This window comes from Sorex fumeus, unplaced genomic scaffold, assembly GCF_029834395.1.
Source record: "Sorex fumeus unplaced genomic scaffold, SorFum_2.1 ptg000048l, whole genome shotgun sequence".
Taxonomy (NCBI): Eukaryota; Metazoa; Chordata; class Mammalia; order Eulipotyphla; family Soricidae; genus Sorex; species Sorex fumeus.
In genome coordinates, this window is record NW_026606105.1 from 5,754,311 (window position 1) to 5,780,146 (window position 25,836).

At 40.7% G+C, this 25,836-nt stretch overlaps 2 protein-coding genes across 2 annotated transcripts in view; one reads left to right on the plus strand and one right to left on the minus strand.

The window, feature by feature from the left end:
* Positions 1 to 230: 230 nt before the first annotated feature.
* LOC130032331 (craniofacial development protein 2-like) lies at positions 231 to 2,074 on the plus strand (the record flags this gene model as incomplete). The annotated part of the gene is given in 2 exon segments (XM_056123908.1): positions 231 to 1,670; positions 1,673 to 2,074. Coding segments are annotated over 2 exon segments (1,797 nt in total), but the record flags the coding sequence as incomplete, so codon positions are not given.
* Positions 2,075 to 7,401: 5,327 nt separating this feature from the next.
* Positions 7,402 to 25,836, minus strand: part of MGAM (maltase-glucoamylase) — a 271,108-nt gene continuing 252,673 nt past the window's right edge. The window contains 6 exon segments of the mRNA XM_056123959.1: positions 7,402 to 7,479; positions 14,595 to 14,641; positions 15,179 to 15,389; positions 16,372 to 16,421; positions 17,902 to 17,990; positions 19,486 to 19,610. Of these exon segments, the coding sequence (XP_055979934.1) occupies positions 7,402 to 7,479; positions 14,595 to 14,641; positions 15,179 to 15,389; positions 16,372 to 16,421; positions 17,902 to 17,990; positions 19,486 to 19,610 (600 nt within the window).

The window sequence follows — 25,836 nt, forward strand, 5'->3', positions numbered from 1 at the left end:
AGGATCCAGAGATTATCACAACAAGCTCCGAGAGCGAACTATTTATTTACTTTTCTCTAAGTTTTCAGGGTACCTTTAAATATCCTACCCGCACGGCAGAGCCTGGCAAGCTATCCGTGGTCTATGCCAAATAGACCAAATTGATATGCCAAATCCAGTAATAAATGGATCTCATTCACCTAACCCTGAATATGGCAGAGTCGAGAAGGATATGGAAGGAAAGACTGATAAAATACCAAGGCAGAAATAAGCTGCAAAAACGAATAAAAACAAAAATGATTGTCTGTACTTTTAACGCTCGTACGCTGGCATCTGATGCATCCATTGAAGACCTTATGGTACAAGTGCGAAAGATCAAGTATGACATCATTGGTTTGACCGAAATGAGAAGACATCAATCACAGCATGCCGTTTTCAACACTGGAAAAGAACTGTTCCTTGGAACCTGTGATAAAAGAGGCGTCGGTGGTGTCGGTATCCTTGTCAACACAAACTTAGCCACGAGCATTGATTCATTCGAATGTCTAACAACCTGAATCGGACGATTACACTTGAATAGATGTGGCTCACTACTAGCAGTTTCTATCTTTGTTGTCTATACACCAACATCCAGTTATGGTGAAAGAGAAACTGAGAAGTTCTACATGGAGCTGGAGAAGTTCTATAAAGAAGATCACAGCTTCTACACGATCATTGTCGGTGATTTTAATGCCAAGATAGAACCAAGATCAGTCGATGAACTCCACATCGGGACCCATGGCCTAGAATGGAACGAACAGGGTGACAGACTGTCTGAGTTCATCATGTCAACCAAAACCTTCCATGGTAACTCACAGTTCCAAAAGGCTGAATCTAAACATTGGACATGGGAGTCTCCCGATGGACGGTTCCACAATGAAGTAGACCACATCATATTCAATCGACAGTTTTGCCTAACCGATGTTGCTTTTGTCCCAAAATTCCAAACGGGATCAGACCACCGTCTTCTTCATGCAAAATTCTACCTCACAGAACGAGGAGAAAAGAATGCAAGGTTTAAGAAGAGGATTCCCAGAACGACTACCAACTGGGAGCTCTTTAGCTCTGTTGTGGCAACATGGGAAGATGCCGTCATTGACAACATTGATGAGGAATACGATCGAGTGATTCAGCACCTCCATGATTGTCCGAGGAATGCCAAGAGAGAGATAACCACAAAAAACCACCTTTCTTCGAACACTCTTGAACTTATTCGCCAACGTGGCTTGGCACATGCCTCAGGCAACCACAAGCGAACATCAGAACTGGCAAAAGAGCGCAGAGAAGCCATCAAGGATGACCTCAAAAACAGGAGAGCAGCAGTACTGGTGGATGTGGCAGAAGCTGGGAAAAGCATTCATAATGCCCGCCTGTCCTTCACCAACTACAAAACCAAGATGACCGCCCTTCGACATCATGATGAATCTATCACATCTTCCAGAAGGGCAATGAAGAAGATTATTCATGAATTCTACACAGATCTCTTTAATAGCCACATTCACTTACCCACATACCACATACCACATGATGAATATGTCGTTCCCAATGTTCTCCCTTCCGAAATCCAACATGCCATCTCGTCGGTAAAGAAACAAAGAGCACCTGGCCTAGACAAGATCAGACCTGAACACCTGAAGAACTTACCATCAGTATACTCATCAATACACTGGCTCGGCTCTTCACACGCTACCTGTCTGAATGCAAGGTTCCCTCCCAATGGAAAACCAGCAGGACTGTACTACTAAACAAGAAGGGAGACATCCACAACATTGGCAACTATCGCCCAATCTGCCTATTGTCTGTGGTCTACAAACTGTTCACTTTAGTCATCCTGAATAGGATTAGCAGAACACTAGATGAAGGACAACGATGTGAACAAGCCGGATTCCGAAAAGGATTCAGTACCATCGACCATATCCACACGATTACTAAGCTCATTGAGGTTTCTCGGGAGTTCAAGATGCCACTCTGTCTAACGTTCATTGATTTAAAGAAGGCCTTTGATTCTGTTGAGACGGAAGCGGTCATGGAAGCCCTAGCCAATCAGGGCGTACAAACTCAATACATCAGGATTCTTCGTGAGCTCTATTGCGGATTCACTACCAAGATCTCACCATTCTACAAAGAAGTAATCATCCATATCAAGAGAGGGGTTCGGCAGGGGTGATACCATTTCACCAAAATTCTTCAGTGCCACCTTCGAGAACATCATGCGACGACTGGAATGGGAAAGCATGGGAGTGAAGATAGATGGTCGGCAACTACACCACCTCCGCTTTGCTGATGACATTGTTCTAATAACACCAATTATCAGCCAAGCGGCACAAATGCTGAACGACTTTGACCGTGAATGTGGAAATGTTGGACTACAGCTGAATCTTACGAAGACAATGTTTATGAGAAACAGCCTTGTTCCTGACGCTCCATTCGCTCTCAACGGAACCACCATCTCCGAATGCAACAGTTATATATACCTAGGTTGAGAAATCAACATGATGAATGACCTGGCACCTGAGTTGTGCAAGAGGAAGAGAGCAGCTTGGAATGCCTTCAAGAACATTGAAGAAATAACTAAAAGGACAATGAACCTCCAGCTACGAGCACATCTCTTTGATCCCACTGTTCTTCCTGCATTAACCTATGCCTCAGAGACCTAGACCCTACAAAAACAGGATGAGAACGCTATTCGTGTCTCTCAAAGAGGAATCAAAAGAGCTATGCTTGGAATATCACAATTCACTCAAATGAGAGATAGAATCCGGAGTTCTGGTCTTCGTCAACGCTCAAGAATCAGGGACGCTGTCTCATTTGCCAAGACATCAAAAATCAGATGGGCTGGACACGTAATGAGGTTTACAGACAACCGCTGGACTAGAGCCATTACTGATTGGATTCCACAGGACATCAAAAGATCACGTGGATGCCCACCTACAAGATGGTCAGACTTCTTCGTCAAGACCCTGAATGATCGTTTGAGGCTCTGCATGTTTCTAGAACGAACAGATACCATTGGGCTATGCTAGCACACAACTGGGATGAATGGAGACGTTACTGGCACCCGCTCGAGTAAATTGATGAATAACGGGGATTAAGTGATTAAGTGATTAAGTGATTATTGATATTAGTTGCCATATTGTTACACTACATTTTTATTGACTCATTGACTTATATAAAGTAGGAATTTTTCTTAATTGGCTCATATAAACAAGTTAGTTATGAATTATGAATGTACACATTTTTGTATGATCATATATTTTCAATTTTCTTAAGGGTATATTAAGTGGAATTTATGGATCATACGGGAACTCTAATTTCTTGAGAAATTGCAGAATTCTTTTCCAAAGTGGTTGCAACATATTACTTACTTACCAACTATAAATGATACATAGTGTTTATATAAATAAAATTTGCATATATATACCTATAGAAATTTATGAGAGAATTCCCTCTCTTAAGAGGACCTAAGGCTCATAAGTAATATGGTTCCCATAGTAATCCAATTTTTTTTGAAGTGCTCAGTGTTTGTCAGGAGAAGAAGAGATAGAAATAGAGCATGAGTAAGAGAAAGTAGCTTTCTGCCGTTATGAATTCCTGGAATGACAAATCCATCTTATCTTCTGCTCCAGTATAAAAGAGCCTTTGATAGAGGGAAGACATACCTGGCTATGTTTTCAGTTTTATATGATAGTTTGACCAAAGGTCAAGAAATGAAATTGCTACATAAGATCTTTCTATTTTTTGTGTGATACCCAACTCCCCTGTATCCTGAGTCCCTTTGTGATAGCATCCATATCACCATGCTAATACACAATTCTAGCTGTAGCCTGTTTTCTAAAGTGCTTTACCATTCTTTCCTGCAAACTGAAAGTTATTGGGTCATATGCTTGTGGCGACCGGTGGGAAATTGATAAAAATATATTTCCAGGACAGAAGACTGTATGTGACCTAGTGTTTTCCCCTTGTTTATAAGGAAGAATGTATCGTGATGTATTGCGACATGCCATCATAGTATGATGTATCGCGACATGTATCGTGACGTGTCATTATAAGGAAGAATGCAACGTGATGTATCACGACATCTTATTATCTTATCTTTTCTTTGGAAAACCTGGCAGGCTACCAAAAGTATCCTACCCACACGGCAGAGTCTGGCAAACCTCCCGTGTCGTATTCAATATGCCAAATACCAGTAACAATGATGGGTCCCATTCTCCTAATACTGAAAGAGCATTGAAATGGCTCTTTTAAAATCTCAGGGCTAGGAAGAAGGAGACGTTACTGGTGCCTGCTCGAGGAAATAGACAAACAACAAGATGATCGTGATGGTGATCGTATCGTGATGTCAGGCATGGGCAGAAGTAGTTAAGTGATCAAAGAGAGTTATGGGTGGAATAATTCATCAGATCATATACCAACAATATTTATGACCCTTAACCTGGAAGACACCATCCTACAGTCAGAGGTAACCTCCCAATGAGGTAGTTACAATGAAAAGAATGAAATGTTGATGGCACTAGAACTACATCTGCTAAGAACAATTCACCCTACTCTGTATGGTTATTTGTGATAGTCATAACAAGGACACTTTTAATAAGAGAAGACTTTCTTCCTTCCCAGGTTAAAAGGCTTATGATTGTCATTTTAACTTTGTCAGACCTACAAAGATATAAAATAAAAGAATGAGATCTGAATGAGATAGCCACAAATAGTTGACCACAGAGGTGACTGAGCCCACAGGAGTGAGCCCCCAAAAATTCTGGGTGTGGCCCCCAAATTAAATAAATATTATGATAATTTTGAATACAGTAGAAGGAGGCTTGTAACATAATCACCTTTATGGAAAAATTTATGGAGACTTTTCAAAAATATTAAAATGGAGCTACCACATGATCCAGCAGTTCCTTAAGATTTATGTCCCAAACACAAAACACTAATTAAAAAAGATACCATACACACCTATGTTCATTGATGGCTATTTACAATAGCCAAGCTATAGAACCAACCTAAATGCCCAATAACAGATAATGAATAAGGAAGATGTACTATACGTAAAAGGTAAAGGTAAAGGCCCTCCCGTTGATCGTCGATTTGCTCGAGCGGGCCCAGTAACGCCTCCATTGAAGACTTTGTTGTTACTGTGTCTGGCATATCGAATACTCTCGGTAGCTTGCCGGGCTCTCCGAGAGGGGCGGAGGAATCGAACTCGGGTCGGCTATACGTACATAGAAAAATATTTCTCAGTGTAAGGGGGAAAATGGAGTTATTTCTTTTTGCAAAAACATGAATAGAAACAGAGAGTGCTACTCTAAGCAAAATAGGTCAGAAAAAAATAAATACTGGATGATCTCATCCAGGGAGTTATATAAAAAAAGAAACCAAGGGAATAATAGACAGGATATAATGAAAATAAACCCTTAGACACTGAAGACAGAGCTTAGTTTCTTTTTCTTTTTTTCTTGTTTAGCTCTTTGGGTCACACCCGGCAATTCACAGGGGTTACTCCTGACTCATGCATGCAGGAATTACTCCTGGTGGTGTTCGGGGGACCATATGGGATGTTGGAAATCGAACCCGGGTCTGCTGCATACAAAACAAATGCCCTACCTTCTGTGCTATCGCTCCAGCCCCCAGAGCTTGGTTTCTTAAGCAGGGGTAAGGGTGGGGGACAATGGGAAAGGAAATAATGACAGTAATAGGGGGGATTTGGGCAATTTACGAAAGATATGGTGCAGTAATATTGTACATCTAGAGCATGAATATAACTATTGTGAACTGTGTCACCCCAGTAACACTAATTTTGATACTCATAAAATTTAGTCAATTTAACAATATTATTCTTCATTGCCTTTTTTAATACTGAGTATGCAAACAAAAGGCAGATTTCTCATATTGAAAGAAAAAATAAGACATGAGCATGGAAATATATCTATTAGTAAAACAATCTATTAATTCATAACAAAAATGTGTCAGCTGAGCATTAATATGTAATTTACCTAACTGAAGTTTTAATTAGTAATGTATTTTAAACATTTTATTACCATTTTTGTTCAATTTGTGTAACAAGTTTCATATTTCAGTTGATATTTTGCCAAATATAATATTTTATATGATTATTAAAACCACAAAGACCCAATAACATGATTCTATATGCCTACATATTAAGAATATCCCCATGAGAAGCATATAGAAAGGTATAAATAATCATGAATCTAATTATTTTTTGGTGATTGGAGATAGCAGAAACTCTGATAGCAAAGACAAGGTCACAAGGATTTGCTGAACAAAAGGAAATCTTAATCTTAAAGGGAGAATGATTACCACAAAAGTCAAAATACCACAAAATACCACAAAAGTCAAAATTTCTTGTAATTGCACTTGTTTTATTTTTCTCTGGAAAGTACAATATATGCATTTGTTCCAACTACAGTTGAATACATTTGGCATAGAGTAGAGGAAAGTACGTTTAAATAAAAAAGTTTTTTACATCTAAATTACATCTTCAGTTTTTTTCTTGCTCAAATCTCATCCTCATCCTGATTCCTATAAGCTTAGAGTTCCCACTAGCGTTTCTTTTTTAAAATATGTTTTAAATAAGGTGCTGTGATTTATAATATTGTTAATGACAGTTTCATGCGTACAACACTCCAACACCACACCCACCACAAGAGTGCCCCTACTCTCCAGTAAAGTCCCAATTGTCCCTCCCATCCACCCCTTTCCCCTGAAGCTCTAGACACATAAACATACACTGTAAGCAAGCAACAGAAGGCCAAAGGCAATAGAACTGAAGTGTTGGTCCACAAAACTCTTCATCTCAAGTGCGTTGGCTCTCTTTTCTCCTCTCTGTGAGGTCACTATCCATGATATTTTTGTGTTTCCTCCTTACTTATCACAAACATTTTAATCCTGCTTCTTTTCATCTTCCTTGTTTTGTTTTCTTGATCTTAATATGATGTTTTTAGCATATTTTTTCCCTCACCCAACAAGCAAATAAAAGACGTTCTTTCTGGATACGTTACTGGGGTATGAGGTAGCTCCATGACATGACACTGTCATGTCACATTTTTCCCTGTGTCCTTGTGTAGTTGCAAGAATTAGGCCCATTTCATGATTATACACACAAATGTTTAATCGTCAGAACATCTTCAGTACACATTATCTGAAGACCCATAAGTACCAAATTAATCATATACAAACATTAAAATAACCCACAAATATTTCCTCACATCCCTGAAATCCTATATGATAGGTCATAGAGAAACATAGAACAAAAATTTTAAGTATTTTTCTAATGAAGATCATAAAACAATTAACATAATAATTTTATGAGCATGAAATATAAGGGGTATGAAATCCATCCATGAATAGGCTCTTATTAAAAGTTCACAGAGTGTTTTACCATGTCAATGAAACGAAGTTTTGCAAGCTGATGTTTTCATTGGTCACAGTAATGCTTAATATCTGTTGGAAACCAAAGGAAAAGTATTAGACATCTAGTGATTGAAATTTCCTGTGCTCAAGCAAATTCAGTACTTGCGGTTGGTCTCTACAACACAGTGATTCTTTCATTATTCATTGCCAAGCTGAGAGACTGTCCTTGAATTTTCAGATAAGGAGGATGTTTTTTAACTTCTTACAAGAGTACAATGATTGCTATGTGATAGAGAAAGAATATTCCTCAATAATATGTAACTGAAGAGTCAAATTGGAAAACATGTTCTCATTTCCTTCCTCAAAGCCCTCCTTCTTACTTCTCCTCCTATTTGCCTCTTATTCCTGGTTGATTGCCCATCAAGAGTCCATTATTTTATCTTTTATTTTATTCCTGAGTTCAGAACCAGGAGTTACCCCCAAACACAACTAGAGGTGGACCAAAAAATGGTGTATCATGAATCTAACTGATTTTCAGAGAAACCTTACCCAATTTGTGCCATATATTTTACTTAAATGATAACACCGCTAGTGTATTTCTATTAAATAACCAATACAGCAAAGTAATCAGCTACAAAGTCAACAGAAAATAATATGTCACATTTCTATATGCAAATAAATAACTAGAAGAAGAATATATCAAAGGATACACTCCATTCAGAGGAGTGCCCCAAATAGCAAGTAACAGAGTCAACAAAGAAGTGAATAAAAATATCTACCCCATGATAATTATGAGCCACTTGACATAAAAGAAGACTTTAGGGAATAGAATAACCGTTCCATGTTCATAGATTAGTTAATAAATGTTTTCAGAATGATCATTCTACCTAAATTATTTTATATATTTCACACAACCCCCATCCAAATTCAGATGACATTCTTCCATGATTTAAAATAATAGCAAAGTCTGTATGGAATCATAAATCACTCTTAATTACCAAATCCAAAATAAAAATTAATAAATTGGTAAGTATCTCATTACTTAACTTCAAACTATAATATAAAGACATGGTGATCAAAACAGCATGGTACTAGAATAGGGACAGACTCTCTGAACAATGGGTTAGAAGAGAATACATAAAATAACTCACAGATCTGTGGTCAATTAATTTCTACAAAGGAGCTGAATGCATGAATTAAATATTGGGTTGGGAAAGCTGAATAGTCACATGTTAAAAACATGAAGCTGGATCTCTATCTTATACCTTATATAAAAGTCAATTTAAAGTGGTTCAAGGACCATAAAATCAATAAGTAGACTGTGGAATATATGGGAGAACACTCCAACATTTAGACCTCATAGGTATTTTCAATAATATGATTCCACTGGCAAAAGCAACAGAAATAAAAATAAATAAATATGACTACATCAAATTAAAGAGTTTCTGCATAGTAAAAGAAACACGGGCTAAAACTCAAGGACACCAAACTAAATGGGGGGAAAATATTTGAACCCAGCACATCAGATAAAGGTTTACTATCCAAGATATATTAAGAGCTATCAAAGACTAACAACCAAAGTAAAAGAAAATCCAAAAACCCTGTAGAAAAATGGGGAGAGGAAATGAAAAGACAGACAAGTAGCCAATAGGCACATGAAAAAGTGCTTATCATTACTAATCATTAGGGAAATCCAAATCAAGACAACGATGAGATATCACTAGTAAGATTGGCACATAACATAAATACTGAGAACAATTTGTTGAAGAGGATGTAGCAAAAGAGTAACTCTCATGAACCACTGGTGGAAATGTTGCCTGGTTCAACCCTTACAGAAAACAGTATGGAGATTTCTCGAAAAAGTGAGACAAGAGTTGCCATATAACCCAAAAATTTCAGTTCTTGGTATCTATCTCAGAACACAAAAGCATTCGCTGAAAAGGACATATGCACACCACTATTCACAGCAATACTTCGCACAATAGCTAGGGTATGGAATCAACCTAGGTGTTCAATGATTGACAAGTGTACAATGAAGTTGTGTGATATATCTATAAGTAAAGTAAAGTAAAGGCCCTCCCGTTGATCGTCGATTTGCTCGAGCGGGCCCAGTAACGTCTCCATTGGAGACTTTGTTGTTACTGTGTCTGGCATATTGAATACTCTCGGTAGCTTGCCGGGCTCTCCGAGAGGGGCGGAGGAATCGAACTCGGGTCGGCCATGTTGGCCGCTTGTAAGGCGAACGCCCTACCCGCTGTGCTATCGCTCCAGCCCTGGTATACTATACAGCTGCAAGAATGAAATGATAGGGGAGCCCAGCCGGGAGCCGCTTCTGCCCCCAGCCACGCGGCGCCGATTCCCGCCAAAGCCCAGTGGGGAGACTGTCCACCACCCTTCCTCCATTCCAGGATCCTGGGTGGGAGTGGCCTGGGATGGGCTGGGGGCGTGGCCACCAGAAAGGGGCGTGGCCTCCCAAAGTGGGCGTGGCCTTCTCGCAGGCAAGCGCTTACACGGCCGCAGTTATATCACTCACTCCAAGCACTCAGGAATTTCATCCCACAACTTGTCGCCTAATACCAACCAAAAATTTCTCACCTCTTCTATTACAATTCAACATCCCACTCGCCTACTCCATTTCCAACAAAAGTTCTGCTTGAAAATAGCTGTACAAGCTCAGTACTAAATAGCACCTCCTCCAAAACTTTCACTCAATGTCGGTTATAAAACAAAGAATAATGCTTGATTGAGAAGAAGGTCAGACTCAGAAAGGTAGAAGGGTGCCTACCATTGACCAACCTTATCCAAAATCCTTTCCCACCACAAGAGGGAACAGTATGATCTTTGCGGGACGGGAACTGAGGCCCATCTTGCGACAACAAAGCTGAATGGCTCCTGGCAGTCTCTCCTCATTCAACCAGGTACAGCTTGTCCCCAGGACTTGGGACTCTCTCTGGGCAGGCGCACCTAGCTCGATCCCCTAGAACAGCCAGTTTTCCCCCTTGATCTGCGTGGGAGGGGAACTCAGGCCCACCTCGTGGCAACAAAGCTGAACGGCTCCGGTAACTCTCTCCTCATTCAACCAAAATAGTAACGGGGAACGTGAAGGACTAAACCACACAGGTCACAATGGTAAAGCAACACAAAAGCCCACCAAACTTTCTTATTGAAGAGGCTAGCCCAGAAGACACCAATAGTATTGTAGTGTTAGACAACCTCTCTGACAAGGAATTCAGAAGGCAGCTACTTAGGATGCTTAGGGAACTAAAAGACACAATGGAAAGCAATGCCAATAAAAGACAAGAGGATTTGAAGGCAGAAATGAGGAAAATGCAATCGGAAATGGAGGACCTGAAAAACCTGGTAGGCGAATTGAAAAACTCACTGGAAGGCCTCAGCAGCAGAGTAACAGCAGCTGAGAACAGAATCAGTGAGCTCGAAGATGAAGTTCAGAGACTCTCCAGAAAAGAGCAGAAAATGGAAAAGAGACTCACAGTTCGGAAACAGATGGCAAGAGAAGATCGTGATGAAGCCAAGAGGGGTAACATGAGAATTATTGGAGTCCCAGAGGGACAGGAAGAAAACCTTGATGAAGAAGAAACTGTCAAAGACATCATTGCTACAATGTTTCCAGAGCTGAAGAAAACTTGTGACCACATTCAGGAGGCCTGAAGGGTACCAGCTAGAAGAAATCCGAATAAAAATACCTGAAGACACATCCTGATCAAAATGACCAAAACTTTAGACAGAGACAAAATTCTGAAAGCAGCAAGATCAAGAAAGAAATCTCTTACAAAGGAGCATCCTTAAAATTTACAGCTGATTGTTCTGATGAAACCCTCATGGCCCGAAAACAGTGGTGGGACGTAGTGAAAAAACTCAATGAAATAAATGCCTCTCCAAAAATACTTTACCCAGCGAGACTCTCATTTATAATAGAAGGAATAACACACAGTTTCACAGACAAATAACAGCTCAGAAACTTCATAGACTCAAAACCATGGTTACAAGAACAACTAAATGCGCCACTTTAAGGCAATACAGGCCCCTCAGCGGGTAGGGCGTTTGCCTTGCACGCAGACAACATGGCCGACCCGAGTTTGATTCCTCCGCCCCTCTCGGAGAGCCCGGCAAGCTACCGAGAGTATTCGATATGCCAGACACAGTAACAACAAAGTCTCCCATGGAGATGTTACTGGGCACGCTCGAGCAAATCGATGATCAACGGGAGGGCCTTTACCTTTACCTTTACTCCCAATCCTCTTTAAGCTTTTCCACAAAATTGAAATATCAAATACACTTCGGAACAGTTTGTATGAAGCAAATATCACACTGATACCAAAAGCAGACAGAGATACCACAAAGAAAGAGAATTACAGGCCAATATCCCTGATGAACACAGATGCAAAGATCCTCAACAAACTACTAGCAAATAGAATCCAACGACTCATAAAAAAGATCATACACCATGACCAAGTAGGATTCATCCCAGGGATGCAAGGATGATTTAACGTTCGGAAATCAATCAACATAATCCATCATATCAACAAAAGAAAAGATAAAAAGCATATAATCATATCAATAGATGCAGAGAAAGTATTTGACAAGATCCAGCACCCCTTTATGATGAAAACCCTAGCCAAAATGGGTATAGAGGGGACTTTCCTCAACATAGTTAAAGCCATCTACCACAAGTTTACAGCAAGCATCATCCTCAATGGGGAAAAACTGAGAGCCTTTCCTCTAAGTTCAGGGACGAGACAAAAATGCCCACTCTCTCCACTGCTGTTCAATATAGTACTGGAAGTACTTGCATGAACGATTAGGCAAGAAAAAGATATTAAGCGCATTCAGATAGGAAAGGAAGAAATCAAGCTCTCACTATTCGCAGATGATATGATTCTATGCTTAGAGAACCAAATAACCTCCACCAAAACACTCTTAGAAACAATAGACTTGTATAGTAAAGTTGCAGGCTATAAAATCAATACACAAAAGTCCATGGCTTTCCTATACGCAAACACTGAGAGAGAGGAAAGCTATATGAAAACAACAATCCCGTTCAGAATTGTGCCCCAGAAAATCAAGTACCTGGGAATCAGCTTAACTAAGGATGTAAAGGACGTGTACAAAGAAAACTACAAAATGCTACTTCAGGAAATAAAAGAGGACATGAGGAAATGGAAAGATATCCCCTGCTCATGGGTTGGGAGACTTAACATTGTCAAAAAGGCAATACTACCGAAAGCATTGTATAAATTCAATGCAATTCCTATAAGGATACCCATGAAATTCTACAAAGAAATGGAGCAAACACTCCTGAAATTTATATGGAACAATAAGCCCCCACGAATAGCTAAAGCACTTCTTGGGAAAAAGAAAATGGGAGGAATCAACCTCCCTAACTTCAAACTGTACTACAAAGCAGTAATAATTAAAACAGCATGGTACTCGAACAAAGGCAGAACTGTAGACCAGTGGAACCGGATTGAATACACTGACATCTCCCCTCAATCATATGATCATCTAATCTTTGATAAAGGTGCAAGAAATGTGAAGTGGAGTAAGAAAAGTCTCTTTAACAAATTGTGCTGGCATCACTGGTTGGCTACATGCAAAAAAATGGGCTCAGAACTCTGCCTAACACCATGTACAAAAGTAAGATAAAAATGGATTAAAGACCTCAACATCAGACCAGAAACCATAAGGTACATTGAAGACAAAGTTGGCAAAACCCTCCATGACATTGAGGCTAATGGTATTTTCAAAGATGCCACGCCACTGGCTGAGCAAGTGAAAACAGATAGATAAATGGGACTATCTTAAACTAAGAAGCTTCTGCACCTCCAAAGAAACAGTGACCAAAATACAAAGACAGTCTACAGAATGGGAATGGATATTCGCCAAATACACATCTGACAAGGGATTGATATCAAGGATATACATAGTACTGGTTGAACTGCACAAGAATAAAACATCCAACCCCATCAAAAAATGGGGCAATGAAATGAACAGAAACTTTCTCAAAGAAGAAATCCAAATGGCAAAAAAAGCACATGAGAAAATGCTCTACATCATTAATCATCAGGGAGATGCAGATCAAAACCACAATGAGATACCATCTCACACCTCAGAGACTGGCCCACATTCAAAAGAACAAAAGCAACTGATGTTGGCGTGGATGTGGCAAGAAAGGGACACTCCTTCACTGTTGGGGAGAATGCCGACTGGTTCAGCCCTTTTGGAAAACAGTATGGACGATTCTCAAGAAATTAGAAATTGAGCTTTCATTTGACCCAGCAATACCACTCCTGGGAATATATCCCAGAGAGGCAAAAATGTATAGTCGAAGTGACATCTGCACTTGTTTGTTCATTGTAGCACTCTTTACAATAGCCAGAAACTGGAAGAAACCTGAATGCCCAAGAACAGATGACTGGTTAAAGAAACTTTGGTACATCGACACAATGGAGTACTATGTAGCTCTTAGAAAAGATGAAGTCATGAAATTTACATACAAGTAGTACAATATGGAAAGTACCATGCTAAGCGAAATGAGTCAGAAAGAGAGGGATAGACATAGAAAGATTGCATTCATCTGGGGAATATAAAGTAACAAAATATGAGATTAATTCCCAAGAATAGCTGAGATCAACATCAGGAGGATTACTCCATAGCTTAGAGGCCAGCCGGGTATTCTATGGGAAAGGGCAGTTCAGATAGAGAAGGGAGCACCAAATAAAGGGTGTTTGGAGGATTCTCCCAGAAGGGGAGATGCATGTTGAAAGTAGACTATGGACTGAACATGTTTGCCACTCAATGCCTCTTTTGCATACCATAACACCCAAAAGGAGAGAGAGAACAAAAGGGAATGCCCTGCCACAGAGGCAGGGTGGAATGGGGGGGACAAGGGGGGGATATTATCCATGGTGTTGGAAAATGGGCACTGGTGGAAGGATGGGTATTTGAGCATTGTATAACCGAAACCCAAGCACAAATTTTGTAAATCTACAACTGTACCTCATGATGTTTCACTAATAAAAAAAAAAAGAATGAAATGATACAACACACTGAAACTTGAGTGAGGCTATCATACTAAATAGAATGAGAAGGAGAAAGTCCAATGCTGGATGTTCTCACTTATCTGTAGTATATAGAATAAGAGGACAAAAAAATGAAAGTTTTCAAAGGAGAGATAGCTTGCTTACCCTGGTCCCTCGATTATAGAACTGAGAATGATAGGGAAGGTTAGAAACTGAAGGGGGAAATAAAAGGAGACAGAAAGGAGACAACCAGACTAGGAGGAAGGGGCAGTTTGAAGATGAGGCAGTTTATCTCAAATTACTGAGAGCTAATTGTTCTCAGTAAATATCTGAACCACAGAACAACAAGAACAAAGTGACTGAATGAGACCTAAACTACAGCCATGACACTTAAAAATGTGCCCATCAAGGAGGCAGGCCAGGGGTGTGAGGGAGATTGGGGACATTGGTAGTGGGAAGTTAATACTTGGTTTGTTGTTGGAAAATTTATGCTTGAAATTCAACCATAAATAACTTTGAGAATCACAATGCTTCAATAAAAATCATTTTCAAAGAAAGAAATTACCCTTAAAAACAATAACACATAAAATAATAAAAAATATAATAAAAACTAAAGAATTTAAAATACAGAAAAGTTGAAAAATATAAGTTAAATTATTCCTTACATTTCTTCACATTCAATGTTACCTCGTCCAAATTGAAAGGGAGTCAGATAGGAGTTATACAACTAGCTCAGGACTGGGAAATACCATTGAACTTTTCAGTGGTACAAACCTTTGATGTAGAGTTGTAGCTTGCTTTGGGTGTTATAACTTGTGTATCAACCTCATTAATCAAAACAGTCATCTTGATTTGGGCTGTGGAGGCGCTGTCCACTCCCCAGATATCAATGAACCCCAGCAGCAGAGGGTTTGAGTCGCTAATGTAGTTGTTGAAAACTATGTCACTTTTCATCATGTTCTGTCAATAGGAGATACAAGAAATTAGAGGAGGTAAAAATAGAAAACCCTTTCAACTTTTCCTTTTTCTTTTTTCAACATCAGAGATTGAACCCAAGGCCACAGACATGGAAACCCTATCTATGCTCTAATGCTGAGCAATATCTTCGGTACTTCCCAGCCTATTTTTATCAATTATAAATGTAGAAAATTTACAGTGTAGGCATTTACAATGTCAGAGTTATCTTCTAATGCTCTTGGATAGTGCCCTTGAAGGCTATGATTTTGAGATTCTATCCCTTCTTGCCATCTGTCCTCTAACTTTGTGTTGGCTGAGGGCCTGATAAATATCTGGCATTTCCCTGAATTCCAAAGAGACAAAGAGTCTCAGTATCAGAAACCCTACATGTGAAGAAATCATAAAATGTGCAGGTCATTCTATAGCAATTTAGGACTAAGGGTTAGGTAATATAGATGCAGTCTGTGCAGGTGTGGCATAAGTAACCAATGAAACATGTTGGGCTTAATCACAGAAACTGCCCTAGGTTCAAACTAAATCTCCATCTTGAGTTTAGAGGAGTGAATAATGCATATTAAAAAAGTAATGAAGTCCAAAAGGAGAGAGAGAACAAAAGGGAATGCCCTGCCACAGAGGCAGGGGAGGATTGGGGGGTGGAGGTGGGAGGGATACTGGGATCAGTGGTGGTGGAGAGTGGGCACTGGTGGAGGGATGGGTATTTGATCATTGTATAACTGAAACCCAAGCACAAAAATTTCTAAGTCTACAAGTGTACCTCATGGTATTTCACTAATAAAAATTTAAATTAAAAAAAGAAATAAAAATGAAATAAATTCCCAATGGGGGGGATGAAGGAATTGTAGGTGGTACCTTAGGCCCTTCAGATTCTCATAGCATCAAGTACCATCTAGAATCCTGGGTGCCATGCAGAGCCCCAGGATACTAGCATAACTCCATTATCCCTTGGTTTATCAGCCACACTTACATCGCTGACATAGAAGTTTGCCAAGTAATAGCTCTTTTTTCCAATGGTATCTGCAAACAACAAAATAATTGTCATCACGAGTTATGCTCTAAGATTCTATCAGTTACTTGTTAGTAGAGAAAGTAGACATGATTTTTGTTCATTTTCTGTGCCATTTTTATTCTCTACAGAGGTTTATTTTGTGAGGGCAAAGTCGGACTGTGCCCCCAGCCTCAGTTTGTACTAAATGTTTGCAATAAGTGTATACAGGTATGCAGCTGTGTGGCAAAGTCACCTCATTGCATGTGGTTTCCTAAACAAACTCTTAATTCTTTTCTTTCTTGTGATCGACCACTATCAAAAGCTCCCTTGTCACCTCAGAATTGACAGACTCCTTCTGCTAGGGCATACATATGTGCACACTCAGAGGTGAACAGATCACAAACACCAAAGCTGAAGTCTTGCTCGGTTTAAATTGAAGAGTATTTAGGCAATTTTCAAATACAATCTTCAAAGAATAAAAAAAAAGTTTTCCTTCTCTCTTGTTCTTCATTTATGCCACAGGTTCAGGGACATGGGAAACTCCATTAAATTTCCCTAAATAGAAACATGTTTCAGACTTTTCCATGCTACATTCTACATTTGGCACCGCCCCTTCCCCATGTGGTTGCTTCTCATCTAATTTGCTGACCTAAATCTAAAGGAAAACAGATATCCTCTAGAGCTTCGTTTCCTAAAACAAAGGCGCCAGTCCCATCTGGGGTCACGTGATTGAATGTGGGCTTGCTAACAATTTGGCAATAGTAAAAAATTTCTGAACACGCAATGACCAAAAGTAAATTCCAAGTCAAACGTGTCACAAACCATAGATACCACTTCCCTGTGCTACATTTCGTGGGTGAAAAAGGGTCATGAGAAAACAAAAATGCAACAAGTGTTACTCTAGAGCTATGCTTTTAAAGACAGTAGCCACTCACAAAATTTAAATTAATATGAAACAATATTAAGAACTTAGGGCCCCAGATGCATTAGTTGCGTTCAAGGTGCCATTACACACATATGCTTAATGACTATTTTTTTGGCAATGAGATCTAGAACATTCCCATCATTGTTAGAAGTTCTATTGGACGTCACTTGCCTGAAAATAGCTAGCAGTGCTTGAATCATCTACCTAAAATTTCGCGAATTGCTTCAAGTTAAAAACACCCACACAAGATAGACGCACGCGTCTTCTTTATTTTCCCAGTGAACTATGTCCTTAGGAAATGTGTCCTTCAGCAGAAACCAGACAGAAGAATCTCTCAGAGGGGACAAAGATTTTCCCTACAGCTTCCACACTGCTTCCGCAGCAAATCTGGTCACTCAGAGTTAAGCTTTCTTAACTCACAGAAATCATGTACAGTATGTGTCAAACACTTAGAAGTAATACACGGTTATTCTCTATTTAAAAATGCTAAGTAACAGTAACCTTAGAAAAGGAGAAAGCAGGCCTATGCAGTGCAAAGGAACTTTGCCTCTGAGATGGACGTGAATCAGAGCACCATGACTTACCAATGGTTTTCCCATCGTCCCAGAAGAGCTTGCCTTCAGCAGCTCCTGCATCACTCAAGGCAACCTTGAAGCCTATAAAATTTTGACGACTGCAGGGAGAAAGGAGAGAAATATTAGATATAAACAAGCACAGCAACAAGCCCAGGCTGTTCATGAAAACAGAGAAAAGTACTCTGTGGTGTAAAAATTGTTACACAGATTGAAGGGACTTGGGATTTGCTTTTGGTTCTTGTCTCCTTTAGCTATCAAACTTCAGGCTTGAAATGAGTTAATTAATCAATCAACTGATCAATGGGGATTTTTTTCCCTCTAAGGCTATGTAAGCCTATAAGAAATGAACAGTATCTCATTGGATTTCTTCCTTTCTCCACAGACAACACTCCTTGCAAGGTTTGGGGAACCATGTGTGGTGCCAGGAAGACCACTTGCAAGGTAAGCACCCTATTCGCTGTACTGTCACATTGGCCCTTAAGTTCTTCCACTTTTAACTGAATTTTTAGGCTCAACTGACAGGTTTCACAAATTTCAGTGCATAGTTGAAATTATTAGCTAAATTTACAAAAACTTACTAACTGAGAGATTCTGAGTTCATTTAACTTTTTGTATTCACTTTGTACAACAGCGAAATGTGAATAATTTTTTATTAGAATAGAAAACTCTATTTTCAACTGTGAATCTTGACCAAAGTTGACCCACAGGTGTGAAAGGATTGAAAACCACTGATTTAAATCATAGATTTTATTATCTTATTTTTGTTAATAAAAAAATAATCTACAAAAAGAACCTCCATTTTCAGTACTGTTCGAAAAGAAGAGTAGGGATTCTTGACTTGATACTATTATTATTACAGAGATGTAGGTCTAGAAATTTAAAAGGAATCCCAGACTCAGGCATAATTTATAATAAAGTTTGCAAGTTTTTGGATAATAGCTTTCTTAGTAAAGAGTCCATTAAGATACAAGTTTTTCTATTATAAGCATAAATATCCATGGCCTCTGTATGCTTTTTCAAATGCACATAACAATTTCTAACTATTCTCTCATCTACGTAGATCTAATGTATTTGCCAATAATAATGGACTATGGACGAGGGATTATTGACACTTGATGACGAACATGGGGTTGGAACATTGATTTGGAAGAGCTGTGAAATTGTATTCCTAAAACAAGACAGTCTTTTAAAAACACAATGGTACCGTAATTGGAAAAAGTTAACACTTAGGAAAACCCATTGAGCTGCAGAGATACTATAGGGATTAAGGCACTCTCCTTCCATCCTGCTAACCCTGGTTCAATGCCAATAACACATATGGTCCCTTGAGCATCACCAGGGATTATGCCTGAGTACTGAGCTAGGAATAGCCCCTGAACATTGTCAGGTGTTTCCCAAACTTCCATCAGTTCCCCCTCCCCAGAAGAAAGTCCATAATCACTTGTCAAAAAATTGACTAGAGAGGTCCAACAAGCAAAACAAGCAAAATGCTTAAAGTGCTTTGGAGCCTAAAGGTAAAGTTTCCATATAGCTGGGTTTCAACATGATCTGAGCTTAGTGACATGCAATAGGGACACCTGGCCAGTCACTCACCTGAAGTGTGTGTTTTGTGCAGGCACTTGCCAGGGCAGAATGTAGCCTCCACGGACATGGAGATTAATGTGGTTGAGAGGGGCTGACAAGTTCATCATTACTCCCTTTGCTCCAATGTCCATACCCTGCAGACCAGAGGGAAAGAGATGATGAAGGTAAGAACACGCCTCTCTGAACTGGAAATCGCCATGCATCTTGTCATCCCATAGAACTTACTGCCCTTCCTGACCTTTCATACACCCTCAACTGCACTCCTCAGACTTTTTATTTTATTTATTTATTTTGCTTTTTGGGTCACACCCAGCGACGCACAGGGGTTACTCCTGGCTCTGCACTCAGGAGTCATCCCTGGCGATGCTCAGGGGACCAAATTGGATGCTGGGAATAGAACCCGGGTCGGGTACGTGCAAGGCAAACGCCCTACCCTCTGTGCTATCTCTCCAGCCCCTGAATTCCTCACACTTACCCAGCTGCTCCACAACTGCTGTTCTGTCCAGCAGCAGGTCGGGATCCCTTCTCACAGGAGAGGGGGGTTATTCACTTCTGAACACTTCTATATACACCCCTCAAGGCATTTTTCCTTCTCTTTCACCGTGATTCATCTTTCTTCCCCAATTTCCTCTCCTACTGACTAAAATAACACCTGGCACATGCTTAACAGGAAAGAATTTAGTGAATGGTCTTGTTTTATGAATCTTTACCATCAACTAACTCTGTCTTCCTTAACATTCACTATCTTTTTGGTAGGCCACACCCAGCTATGCTTGGGGCTTCCACACTGGCGCCAGTCTCACGGATCACTTCTGGCAGTGCTCAGGAGATCATATGTGGTGCTAGAGTCAAACTCAGATCAGTAATATGCAAGGCAAGTGCAGTGCTTTACCAGCTATACTTGGTCTTCAGCCCCAAGCTATAATATCTTTCCTCTTGTATAACATTCCAGTCATCCCATGATATTCTTGAGGGTACCACTCAAGAATTTCAGTGAAATGGTATCACCCTGCCGAACTCCTCTCTTAACATCCATGAGCACTTTCTTGTAGAATGGTGAGATCCTGGTGGTGAATCCATAATACAGCTCACAGAAGATCTGATGTACTTAGGTTAAACACCCTGTTTGGCTAGGACTTCAATGATCGCTTCAGTCTCAACAGAATCAAAGGCCTTCTTTAAATCGATGAACATTGGACAGAGCAGCATCTTGAACTCTGGCAAAAACTCAATGAGCTTGGTCACAGTATATATATGGTTGATTGTGTTGAATCCTTTTTGGAACCCAGCTTGCTTGTATGATTGTCCTTCATCTAGTGTTCTGCCTATTCTATTTAGGATGATTCAAATGAACAACTTGTAGATGGCAGAAGATGGGGCGATAGTTGCTGATGTTGTGGATGTCTCCCTTCTAGTACAGTAGTACAGTCCTGCTGGTTTACCATTGGTTCAGAATCTTGCATTCAGACAGGTAGCATGTGAAGAGCCGAACCAGTGTATTGATGAGTGCTTCTTCAGGTTCTTCAGGTGTTCAGGTCTGACCTTGTCTGAGCCAGGTGCTGTGCGTTTCTTTACTGAAAGAAATGACGTGTCAGATTTTGGAAGGGAGAACGTTGGGAACAACATATCTATCCTGCGGAATTTGGTATGTGAACAGGTGGATGTGGTTATCAAAGAGATCTGAGTAGAAGTCATGGATAATCTTCTCCATTGCCCTTCTGGAAGATGTGAAAGATCCATCAGGACGTCAGAGGACAGTCATCTTGGTCTTGTAATTGGCTAAGGACAGGCGGGCTTTGTGAATGCTTTTCCCGACTTCTGCCACATCTACCAGCACTGCTGCTCTTCTCTTTTTGAGGTCTTTGAGGTCTTCCTTTATCACATCTCTGCACTGCTTTGCAAGCTTGGACATCCACTTGTGGTTGCCTGAGGCATGCGCCAAACCAGGTTGGCGAATAAGCTCAAGAGTTTTCGAAGATAGGCATTTTTTGTGGCTATCTCTCTCTTGGTGTTCCTCGCATAATCATGGAGGTGCTGAACTAGTCGATTGTATTCTTCATAAGTGTTGTCAGTGACAGCATCTTCCCATGTTGCAGCAATAGTGCCAAAGAGCTCCCACTTGCTGGTCATTCTGGGAGTTCTCCTCTTAAACTTTGCAGCCCTTTCTCCCCACTCTGTGAAGTAAAATTCTGCATGAAGGAGATGGTGGTCCGATCCAGTTTGAAATTTTGGGACAACAGTGCTATCAGTCAGGCAAAACCGTCAATTGAATATGATGTGGTCAATTTCATTGTGGAACCGTCCACTGGGAGACTCCCATGTCCAATTTTTTATATTTGGCCTTCTGGAACTGTGAGTTACCATGGATGGTCTTGGTTGACAGGATGAATTTAGACAGTCTCTCACTCTGTTCGTTCCATTCTAGACCATGGGTCCCAATGTGGAGTTCTTCTGCTGATCTTCTTGATCCTATCTTGGCATTAAAATTACCAACAATGATCTTGTAGAAGGTGTGGTCTTCTATATAGAACTTCTCCAGCTCCATGTAGAACTTCTCAAATTCTTCTTCATCATAATTGGATGTTGATACATAGACGACAAAGATAGAAACTGCCGGCAGTGAGCCACATCTATTCAAGTGTAATCGTCCCATTCGGGTTGTTAGGCATTGGAATGAATCAATGATCATGGCCAAGTTCGTGTTGACAAGGACACCAATGCCTCCGATGCCTCCTGTGTTGCATGTTCTGAGGAATAGTTCTTCTCCAGTGTCAAAAACGGTGTGATGTGATTGATGCCTTCTTGTCTCGGTCAGATCAATGATGTCATACTTGATCTTTCGTGCTTGTACCATCAGGTCCTCGATGGATGCATCAGATACCACCATACATGCATTGAAAGTACAGACAATCATTTTTGTCTTTCTTCATTTTGGCAGCCTAGTTCAGCCTTGAGATTTTATCAGCTGCTCCTTCCTCATCCTTCTCAACGCTGCCAAATCAGTTACTCCTTCAGGGTCAGGGGAATGAGACCCATTGTAATTGCTGGTTTTGGCATATCAAATACACAACGGATAGCTTGCCAGGCTCTGCCGTGTGGGAGGAATACTCTCGGTAGCTTACCAGTCTCTCCAAGAGGAATTGGGGCGGCCTCTAATTGCCCTTGTAGGTGTTCCCATGGTTCAAATCGTATTTGAACCCTATCAAATATGGCGCAGCAATCCTGAAAGATGGGTATTAAGTGTCTTATGATGTGTCCGGAAAACATCCTGGAGCGTGGCGGCGGCTGGGTAGTGGAGTTAGTGGATTAAAACACTATTTTAAAACCCTAACTTATGTTCTATGCTGTAACCAAGAAAACTACCTAATGAAAACCCTTAATTCATATACATAGTCTGCTCTTAATGTCATAAAAATTGTTAATGAATAAGACAAATTGGATTAGTTCTATGTCTCCTCTCTTTTAAATGAAGGGCACAAACCACTCAAACTACTTAATGTATTACATGATGAAATAAGAGAGGATGAGCAAAAATACATTTTATTGTATCTATGTTCACCAAGATCAACCGGGATAAGCAAAGTTCTCTACAAAGAGTAATTAACTGAATCAGAGGGTAGTTGTATTCTTTTCTTCAAGATCTATTCTCCATAATGACTATAGCTACTTATATTCCCACCTGCAGTTTGCTGGGCATTTCTTCCCTAAACCTGTCCATCATTTATTTTTTTTATCATTTTTTGATGGACATTCTTGCGGTGGGAAGTGGTATCTCTTGGTGCTCAAAAATGATTAATTTTGCTTTCCGTTTTCTACTGTTTGACCTTCTGTATGTTTGTATTTTTATGGGTGAAGGTACTTTGACTTTCCTAGTGAACTTTTTAAACATCCATCTATCTTTCAGGATACCTTTTCAATAATACCCAACTCCCCAAATCACTTAATCACTTAACTTCCCGTTAGTCGTCGATTTGCTCGAGCGGGCGCCAGTAACGTCTCCATTTGTCCCTGTCGCGTGCTAGTGTAGCCCAATGGCATCTCTTCGCTCCGGGAACATGGAGGGCCTCAAACCGATCGTTCATGATCTTGACAAAGAAGTCTGACCATCTGGTAGGTGGGCGGCCACGCGGTCTCTTGACATCCCGTGGAATCCAATCAGTAACAGCTCTAGTCCAACGGTCGTCTTTAAATCTCATTACGTGACCAGCCCATCTGATTTTCGACACCTTGGCAAATGAGACAGCGTCCCTGATCCTTGATCGTCGACGGATGTCAGAACTCCGGATTCGTTCTCTCATTTGAGTGAAACGTGATATTCCAAGCATAGCTCTTTCTCTTCTTCTTTGGGAGACCTGAATGGCGTTCTCATCTTGTTTGCGTAGGGCCCAGGTCTCTGAGGCATATGTTAATGCAGGAAGAACAGTGGAATCAAAGAGATGTGCCCGGAGCCGGAGGTTCTTCGTCCTCTTAGCTATTTCTTCGACGTTCTTGAAGGCGTTCCAAGCCGCTCTCTTCCTCCTGCGCAGCTCGGGTGCCAGGTCATTTCTCATGTTGACCTCTCGACCTAGGTACACATAGCTGTTGCATTCGGAGATGGTCGTTCCATTGAGAGCGAATGGGGCGTCAGGAACAAGGCTGTTTCTCATAAACATTGTCTTCGTAAGATTCAGCTGTAGTCCTACCTTTCCACACTCACGGTCAAAGTCGGCCAGCATTTGTGACGCTTGGCTGATGTTTGGTGTTATTAAAACAATGTCATCAGCAAAGCGGAGGTGGTGTAGTTGCCGACCATCTATCTTCACTCCCATTCCTTCCCATTCCAGTCGTCGCATGATGTTCTCGAGGGTGGCACTGAAGAGTTTTGGTGAAATGGTATCACCCTGCCGCACCCCTCTCTTGACATCAACGATCACTTCTTTGTAGAATGGTGAGATCCTGGTAGAGAATCCGCAATACAGCTCACGGAGGATCCTGATGTATTGGGCTTGAATGCCCTGATTGGCTAGGGCTTCAATGACCGCTTCCTTCTCAACAGAATCAAAGGCCTTCTTTAAATCAATGAACGTTAAGCAGAGCGGCATCTTGAACTCCCGAGAAACCTCAATGAGCTTGGTTATCGTGTGGATATGGTCGATGGTGCTGAATCCTTTGCGGAACCCTGCTTGCTCACATGGTTGTCCTTCATCTAGTGTTCTGCCAATCCTATTCAGGATGACTCGAGTGAACAACTTGTAGATGACAGACAATAGGCAGATCGGGCGATAGTTGCCAATGTCATGGATGTCTCCCTTCTTGAACAGTAGTACGGTCCTGCTGGTTTTCCATTGAGATGGAACCTTGCATTCAGACAGGTAGCGAGTGAAGAGCCGAGCCAGTGTATTGATGAGTACTGACGGCAGGTTCTTCAGGTGTTCAGGTCTGACCTTGTCTGGGCCGGGTGCTGTTTGCTTCTTTACTGACGAAATGGCGTGTCGGCTTTCGGAAGGGAGAACGTTGGGAACGACATACCCATCCTGTGGAATTTGGTATGTCGGCAAGTGGACATGGCTATCGAAGAGATTTGAGTAGAAGTCATGGATAATCTTCTCCATTGCCGTTCTGGAGGATGTGATGGATCCATCAGGATGTGGGAGGGCAGTCATCTTGGTCTTATAGTTGGCGAAGGACAGGCGGCGTTACGAATACTTTTCCCGGCTTCTGCCGCATCTACCAGTACTTCTGCTCTTCTCTCTTTGAGGTCTTCCTTGATCGCATCTCTGCACTGCTTTGCGAGCTCGGATGTTAGCTTGCGGTTGCCTGAGGCATGCGCCAAACCACGCTGGCGAATTAGCTCAAGAGTTTTCGAAGATAGGCGACTTTTTGTGGCTATCTCTCTCTTGGCGTTCCTCGCACATTCGTGGAGGTGCTGAACTCCCCAAATGTCTTCATTTTTTACCTAGTCTGCCTGCATCTATTTTTCTATAAATGTCTACATGGAGGTTTATTTTTCTACAATGTTTTTAGATAATTGCTCTGTTCCTTTCACATGATCCCATACATTTCAGTAATAAGTTGCATCAGTTTGTGTATCCTCTGTAACAGGGATTAATAAACTTTGAATGTAAAACGCCATGTAAGAAGCACTAAATTTAAAAATTATGCTCCAGCTAATTTCTGATGTAACCAAAGAACTCTGTTGTCGAATTTGGAACCCAATTATTGTCGATAAGTTAAAAAAAATGCCTACAGTGAATTCCAATAAAACGTTACTTACAAAACCAGATGCCAGTCAGGTTTGATAGTGGAGTGCATTTGACTGTTTTAAAGGAGAAAAAAATAATCATGGATCTCCTGGTTCTATGCCAAGGATCCTTCTTGGCT